Source organism: Oncorhynchus tshawytscha, linkage group LG13 (genome assembly GCF_018296145.1).
Source record: "Oncorhynchus tshawytscha isolate Ot180627B linkage group LG13, Otsh_v2.0, whole genome shotgun sequence".
NCBI lineage: Eukaryota > Metazoa > Chordata > Actinopteri > Salmoniformes > Salmonidae > Oncorhynchus > Oncorhynchus tshawytscha.
The window spans coordinates 69,080,231-69,088,756 of record NC_056441.1 but is presented as its reverse complement, the minus strand read 5'-3'; the positions used below and the strand labels follow the sequence as shown (position 1 = coordinate 69,088,756).

At 41.6% G+C, this 8,526-nt stretch overlaps 1 protein-coding gene across 5 annotated transcripts in view; it reads left to right on the top strand.

Moving 5' to 3' along the window:
- Window positions 1-7,185: 7,185 nt before the first annotated feature.
- LOC112265605 (protein Aster-B) overlaps window positions 7,186-8,526 on the top strand; it is an 89,921-nt gene continuing 88,580 nt past the window's right edge. For 4 of the 5 annotated variants that reach the window (XM_042296277.1, XM_042296276.1, XM_042296275.1 and 1 more), the window contains exon 1: window positions 7,187-8,477. In XM_042296277.1, the coding sequence (XP_042152211.1) occupies window positions 8,065-8,477 (413 nt within the window). In that variant the 5' untranslated portion in view covers window positions 7,187-8,064. Of the gene's footprint in view, window positions 8,478-8,526 lie in introns of all 5 variants that reach the window. The other variant, XM_042296273.1, reaches the window with a different exon arrangement.

Here is an 8,526-nt window from a genome sequence, read left to right as displayed (position 1 = left end):
CTTTCAGAACAGGTGTATATATATATATATACTGAGATCATGTGACAGATTCATGTGACACTTAGATTGCCCACAGGTGGACTTTATTTAACTAATTATGTGACTTCTGAAGGTAATTGGTTGCACCAGATCTTATTTAGGGGCTTCATAGCAAAGGGGGTGAATACATATGCACGCACCACTTTTCTGTCATTTTTGTTCATTTCACTTCACCAATTTGGACTATTTTGTGTATGTCCATTCCATGAAATACAAATACAAATCCATTTAAATTACAGGTTGTAATGCAACAACATAGGAAAACGTGAAGGGGGATGAATACTTTTCCATGGCACTGTTAAACGTAACAAAATATTGCTTAATCTGATGTGGTCCCAGAAACACATCTCTTGCATAAGGTCCAGCATATCTCTTGATGATTTCTTCCTCATAGAAATCTCGAGCCATGATACCTGAAAAAGGAGGAAAGAGTGAATTATTGTGGAACACCTAACAGTCCATGAGGTGTAGGCTACAATATTTTATGTACCTTTTTGCTTTGTAAATAGCCAAACTTAAAATCAAATATGGGCCTGGTCCCTGGCGAGAAAACACCCCACACATTGAGTTTGAGTGGATGTTTGGGACTCGGCTTGCTTGATATTCTTCCATTTTTTCTGTCGCAATTTTGAGCAAATTTCTCAAGGGCCGCAATTGATTTGTCTGTGTAGATGACGTCATTGAATGTCTCGCCAGCTTTGATCCATGCCTGGGCCTGCAGGACGCGAAGGTCTTTGTCAGACAAATCATTGAGTCGAAACTACAGAACATTATGGCTATTAGCAGGGTTATATTTTGGCCTTTCTAAATATTATTTTGGCCTTTATTCAGATTACAATCGCTCACTTGTTTTTTTGAAAACAAAATAATCTCCAAAATATAGTTATTTATAGCCTTCCCGCTGTGGACGTCTATTTCAGCACCGTTTCTCACTGCTTTGGACAAGCATGGAGAGACGAAAATGTTCAATTATATTCCATGATATTCTTAAGATATATGTATTGACTGAATATAAGCTGGTGATGTCTGCTAAATAATCAAATTAGGTTTCTCCAGAAATAAATCATTCTAAATAACAAACTGGCTTTATTTACAAATTAGTGAAAATGTCTCACCCCATGTTCAAGAATTGCCTTTTTCTCTCACTCTAGGTTAAATGAGAACTAAATCTCCAAAATAGCATTTCTTTTTAAACAATTATGATTATTAATTAATTTTGAATTATATGAAAGCCCCTTAGGATCTGTGAGAATATCTGAGAATATCTAACGGAAAATGCCCCTTATATATTAATTTTGAATCTTCCAATACTCTAAATGGAATTATTGGCAGGGAGTCACGTCATGGAAAAATATATTTTTAGGTATACTGTAGAACTACCATAGGCAAAATGAGTCTCACTAGTGTTGAGTAATGTGCTGTTAAAAGTGGTGTAGGTCTTATTTAAAAAATAATATTGAAGTTAGAAGCAATAGGATTTCAAGCAATACAATTTTTGAAGGAATATGATTTCAGAATCGTTTCACACTGCTCTGAGACAAGCATGGGGACTGGTCTTGATAAATCAGTGAGATTTTTATTTTCACTGAATCTCTGTTTGGGTATTGGTTAGACTAGAATTAGAAAATTAGGGTGCAGAAATGTTATGCTCTTTGTGTATCCTTTTATTTAACTATGCAAGTCAGTTACGAATAAATTCTTATTTACGAGGACAGCCTACTCCTTCCTCCCCCTTTGGGGAATTGAACCCCGGTCTCCCGCGTGCCCTGTCAGCACAACGCAGGGATTCTTTAGCTAAATAGCCCAGTACTGTACTGGCGACCATCGCGTTGTACATGGCCATATTTTCTGAACGGAAACCCAGAGGATTTTTTATTTTTCTTAGAATAGAAACACCATAATATTAATCTAATTAATTAAGCAAGTACCAGTCAAGAGTTTGGACACATCTACTAATTCCAGGAATTTTCTTTATTTTTACTATTTTCTACATTGTAGAACAATAGTGAAGACATCACAACTATGAAATAACACATACTGTATTGAAACAGTTAAGAAAAAAATTGTATTTACAAGGACAACCTACTCCTTCCTCCCAATCGAGGAATTGAACCCCGGTCTCCTGTGTGCCTGCATTATCTAGTACAGACATGGCCTGCTCTCCCTTATGTAAGGAATTAGGTACTTTCCCATGTTTACTAAAGTATGCATTGTAGGCTATGTTTACTTGTGCGACTGCACAGTAGCCTAATAAACAAATGCAGGTAGCTTATCTTCAAAATGCATTATTTTCGACACGTAAAAGCATATACTGTACAGTACTGTATTTCTTCATCAGCATCTTTATGCGTTCGTTAATAAAATAATGATAAAAATACTCATTCAAAATGCAGATGTTGATTTAGTTATGGATCCATAACGAATTACTATGGGAATACATTTTACTGATTTACTATGTTATTACAAAGGTTTTAAATTCTATTGTAATGCCAATATGGGAGACTATCAAATGCTTCTCAAAGATGCCCTCTGGTGGTCATACTAGCACTAACTTGCATTAACGTAAAAAAATGGCTGACAATTAAATAACGTGCCATGGAATGCTGCTGCAGTATGACACAACTTTTAAAGGAGGAACCACTTGAGATCGAGGCACAGACACGGTCTCAATGGGGAAAGGAAAGCTGAGGTGACTACACTGACTGTGCTATTGACAGACTCCACTAAACTTGGCAGGCTGTCTATCTCATTGTGGGGCCACAGAACTACAAGGCCACCATATCCAAGCTGATCGACTTTCCCAACTCCTCGCCAGTCAATCATAGGTAGGGCTGTGGCGGTCATTGTCGTGCAAAAGACTGCAAGTCTCACGGTAATTGACCGTTAATTAACCACGTTTAGCATCTCCAGGCCTCCACACGTACAAGCCGCTGATGGAACAAATACACCATCACAATAATACATTATTTATTTTAGTCAGTTCTAAAGAAACATTACGATATGAATAAAAAGTATTTCAGAACAGAATATGAGTTGGCCTACTGTAGGCCTTTGTTATCTGGCTATGCTCCATAGCATAGGCTGTAGGCCTGTTTATTTAGCTGACAAGATATGCTTAAAAGTCCCATGACATTATTTTATTTTACATGATTTTATAGTAAGAAATAATTGAACTTAGCTGAATAAAATGTACGAAGAGAGTGCGCATATGAAGTGGCTATGTTGGGGCGTAAAAGTGTTCATTTGAAACAAGTCCTATATTCTAGATTTTAGAGTTGTTTTGCAACTTTAGTTATGAACTATACAAACCTTAGATTTTCTTAGAAATCAAAACATATATGGGCTGCATGGTAAGGCTATTGATTTGAGAAAGTAGGGGAAAAAAGCTTGCGCTCTGATCCTTGCCTCAGGCTGCACAGCTATTCTTTCATCAAGTGATCATATTTTCACCCATTGGAATATTCTCAATATAATCTTATCTTTACAAATATGTCAAATGGGTTTAGATTTAGAATGGCATATTATGAAATGGGCAGGAACAGGGGCAGGGGAAAAAAGAGCAAATGGAGGCTGCGCTCTTTCCCACCGGTCCATTTTCTAGGTTACTTGTGCTTAATATGAGCAGCTGAGAAATAAATATAAGAACACTTATTTCACTCCACACATCAACTACTGTTTGAGGAGCATGCTCTCACTGCCCGACAGGTGATATTCCTGTTTCAGGAACATGCTCTCACTGCCCGACAGGTGATATTCCTGTTTGAGGAACATGCTCTCACTGCCCGACAGGTGATATTCCACCCAAACTCTGTATGCCATGACCTCTCCAACATTGTTCCTGCAGCTACCCAGTGCTTAATTTGGGAAACCATGTTAAATCTGTTTGGGAACATCGATAGTAACATGTTTTTGCAAAGAAACATACAGTGCCTTCTGAAACTATTCAGACCTCTTGATTTTTCCCCCCACATTTTTGGTGGGTTACAGCCTCATTCTAAAATTGATTAAATTTTTTTTTTTTTTTTCTCCAGATCAATCTACACACAATACCCCATAATGACAAAGCAAAAACAGGATTTTTTACATTTTAGCTAATGTCAACTGAAATAACACATTTACGTAAGTATTCAGACCCTTTACTCAGTACTTTGTTGAAGCTGCTTTGGCAGCGATTACAGACTCGAGTCGTCTTGGGTATGATTCAACAAGCTTGGCACACCTGTAGTTGGGGAGTTTCTCCCATTCTTCTCTGCAGATCCTCTCAAGCTCTGTCAGGTTGGATGGGAAGAGTTGCTGTACAGCTATTTTCAGGTCTCTCCAGAGATGTTTGATCATGTTCAAGTCCGGGCTCTGGCTGGTCCACTCAAGGACATTCAGAGACTTGTCTCGAAGCCACTCCTGCGTTATCTTGACTGTGTGCTTAGGGTCATTGTCATGATGGAAGGTGAACCTTCACCACAGTCTGAGTTCCTGAGCGGTCTGGAGCAGGTTTTCATCAAGGATCTCTCTGTATTTTTCTCTGTTCATCTTTGTCTTGATCCTGACTAGTCTCCCAGTCCCTGCCGCTGAAAAACATCCCTACAGCATGATGCTGCCAACACCATGCTTCACCGTAGGAACAGTGCCAGGTTTCCTCCCAGAAATTACGCTCGCATTCAGGCCATAGAGTTCAATATAGGTTCATCAGACCAGAGAATCTTGTTTCTCATGGTCTGAGAGTCTATTCTTCCATTTAAGAATGATGGAGGCCACTGTGTTCTTGGGGACCTTCAATGCTGCAGAAATGTTTTCGTACCCTTCCCCAGATCTGTGACTCGACACAATCCTGTCTCAGAGCTCTACGGACAATTCCTTCGACCTCATGGCTTGGATTTTGCTATGACATGCACTGTCAACTTATATAGACAGGAGTGTGCCTTTCCAAATCATGTCCAATCAATACAATTTACCACAGGTGGACTCCAAACAAGTTGTAGGAACATCTCAAGGATGATCAATGGAAACAGGATGCAGCTGAGCTCAATTTCTAGTCTCTAAGCAAAGGATCTGAATACTTATGTAAATAAGGTATTTCTGTTTTCGCTTTGTCATTTTGGGGTATTGTGTTTAGATTGCTGAGGATTACATTTTTTAAAATCCATTTTAGAATAAGGCTGTGACATAGCAAAATGTGGACAAAGTCTAGGGATCTGAATACGTTCCGAAGGCACTGTATTTCACTAAACTGTTGACAGCCCATCCGCGCGCTCAAGAAATTAATAAAGGAGAGAGAGGAGGAGATGGAAGCATATGGCGTTGAGATATTCTGTATAGCTAAAGTTAGTGTCACCCAATGAATTATGAAAACATAGGCTATTCAAAATCTTATACAAATTCACAAATTGTAGGCTAACTGTAAGCCACAATCACTGAACCAACAGCATCGCCTAGGGCTACGTTCTCTCCCAGACTCATGGATAGAAATGTTGGAGTTTAGCATAAGGTAACCAGTCTATTCAGTATACATGATAATACAGTCCACACTCAAAGGTGATTACTAGAATTTGTTTAATTTTGGAGTATAGGCTAGACCAATTATGTACCAAATACTTCTTTAATCAGCACAGTCATAATTGGGGGCTTGGGATTATAAACCTATGCATAAGCTCTAATATGCATGTGGGAGTTTTGAAGTAATCATCATTAGAAAGTCCTGTCCATTTCGTTGTTAGGCTTTGAAACAACATACACAACAACCATGTTTCACACTGTTTCAACCTGCTGTTGAACTTCTTTCTTCAACTGTATCATCACAATGAGGTGAGTTTTAAAAGTAAAAGACTGCAAGTCTCACGGTAATTGACCGTTAATTAACCACGTTTAATTAACCTACTGTTTTGATGATAAGTGTTTCATGTAATTTTTTTAAATCATTTGCATTGATGTCAGAGTGGTTAGAGGGACAATAGAGCCCTGAGTAGCAGGCCATTAGGACCTGATGGTAGTTAGCAAGTTGGGTACTACCAAAGCATGTCCAGAGTGCATAAAAGGCAATTACCATGACTCAACGGTCACATGGAATTTTACTGTGGTCATGACTCATTCCTGCCGGTGTGCCATTAATACTGTCACTACAATAGCCCCAAGCCTGTACTTTGGTGTAGAATAAGCAGTATGACTATAAGCAGAATAAGCTCTTTCGACATAACGTTTACTATGCTGTATATTAGTCAACATGTAGAGCTTAAGACTTGTGAAACCGGTATTTCAAACCCAGATGGTTACGATTGCCATTGACTCCTCTGTGTGTCTGCTGTGCTCCGACCTACAGGCAACTTACAAAATAATGGAAACACTTGAGTGATCGTTGGTGTTTCCTTTTATTTTCGGCATTTGTTTTATATCCTCAGTGGGTTAGTTCAGCAGTCAGTCTGCTTTAGTGGTTATTTCTACCCACGCTGTCTCTTCACACGGTTCATAAAGAGGTACTGGAGCAGGCTTGTTGACACATACAGCCAGCCGTTAGAGTGTGTGCTAGAGGACATGAAACCTGCCTGCTCCGTACACTAACAATGGAAGGCTAGAGCTCCATTGTGCAGTAAAAGGTTTTAAGTTCATCTGAGACCTCTTCAGCCAAGTGTTTTTCTCTTTGATAAGTCTTCTTCAGACCCACATGTTTCAGATATGTGTACGTTCCCCATGCCAATATCACTTACTCATCACACAGTTTAACAAATAGATTTAATCTGCTACTTAAATCATGTGATAGTCAATGTGTATTTGGTTCAATGTATATGTCATGGTGGGTATATCTCAACATATAGGTCTACAATTACCTCTGTATTTGTACAGTGAAATGTAGACTTGAGCACATGGCTATTGGTTCAAAACTTCTCTTATTGGTTAATGTTCTGAGTCAGTAAGGTGTATGGTGGAGACTGAGTATCACTGCCAGCTAACAGCATTAAATGCATTATTACATGGGCATACCAGTGTATCGACAGGTTAGTGTAAATGAGAAAGTGTGTGTGTGTCTACATATTTGTGTGTGTGTGTGTGTTTTCTCTCGTGTTCATTGTGTTTCCTGGGTGCATGTTTATGGGTGTGCATGTGTTTGTGTGTGTTTCTCCTTTGCTGTGTCATCGCCCTCAGCCTTGCCTGTACCTAGCACCCCTATCACCTCCCTTTAACCTGTAGGAGGTGTCTGTGCGGAGTGAGAGAAAGGACAGTGGTGCTCCAGGCGACGGACTGCAAGAGCCTACCCAGCCTACAACACATGGGGACAGTAATCAACCACCCAGGAGCATACAGTACAGAGCTCATCTGATCTGTCAAATTCAAGACTGGAGTGTTGCTTGTACTTGGAGACATCCTTTCTAGCATTGGAAGTAGCAGTGACAGCCAGCCCTAGCAGCAGGCAGTAGGTAGGCAGCGAGCAGAGAGAGGTGTGTGTGTGTGTGTGTGTGTGTGTGTGTGTGTGTGTGTGTGTGTGTGTGTGTGTGTGTGTGTGTGTGTGTGTGTGTGTAACCTGGCCTGCCAGTTCCGGGGAGAGCGGAGGAGTACTGTTACACTCCCTGACAGACCTTATACATGTTTCATCTGCTGCTTGGAGAACAGACGGGGTGTTTGTTGTCTATTTCAGCCCTCTCTCCTGGCCCGAGACGCTGCTGCAAACCGTTAGCCCTGTTGTCGCCTGACGACCAGCAACAGCCACACATCTCCCCAAAGCTGAGGACCAGGCCAGGCCCCGGGTATCTGAAGGACTCACCTACTCACCTGTCAGGTCATGCACAGGGACATGGAGTAAGCGAACTTTGAAAACTAGTGGTAAGGATCCAGGAGAGTATATAAGGCTATATGAGAGATCAGTAAATGAGGACGACCCTGGATTTTTAAGTGTCTCTGTGCTGTTGCAGCATCTTGGCACCTGACTCAACAACCAGCTACCGCCTCAGCTTCCGCCAACTACAGCTCCCAGCAAGCCTGCCAACTGCTAAAACGGCGAGCCAGCCAGCACTTCTCCTCCAATATCCACTGTCCTTGACCATGAACGAGAACTTACGGCCCCCATCACTCCAGGTGAGCGTTCCCCGCGATGCCCCTGCCTACTCGGATGGGGGGAACGGCGGGGTCTCAGATGACCCTGTGTGGTCAAGCTTGTCCACCCCAACGCTACGACGCAAGCGCTTCAAGATGAGGCGCATGAAGAACGCGCCCAGTGAGAGGGAGAAGGACAGGGGCAGGCTGGTGAAGGGGTGGCTAGCCTCCACCCGCTCCCACTCGGGCTCCAAGGAGTACCTGCAGCTGCCCTCCATCGAGATCACCCGGTCCAGCGACGAGGATGGGGCCTCCTGGTCCAATTTCTCTACGCCCAGCGCCTCACCCCGACGCAAGCGCTTCCTGCTCCGCAAGTGGCTGAGGGTGAGAGAGAAGAAGGAGCACACCGGCAGCGAGAGCAGGTTGGTATGGGGTATTACCTCCCCCAAAATGTAAACCCAGACCTCTTTT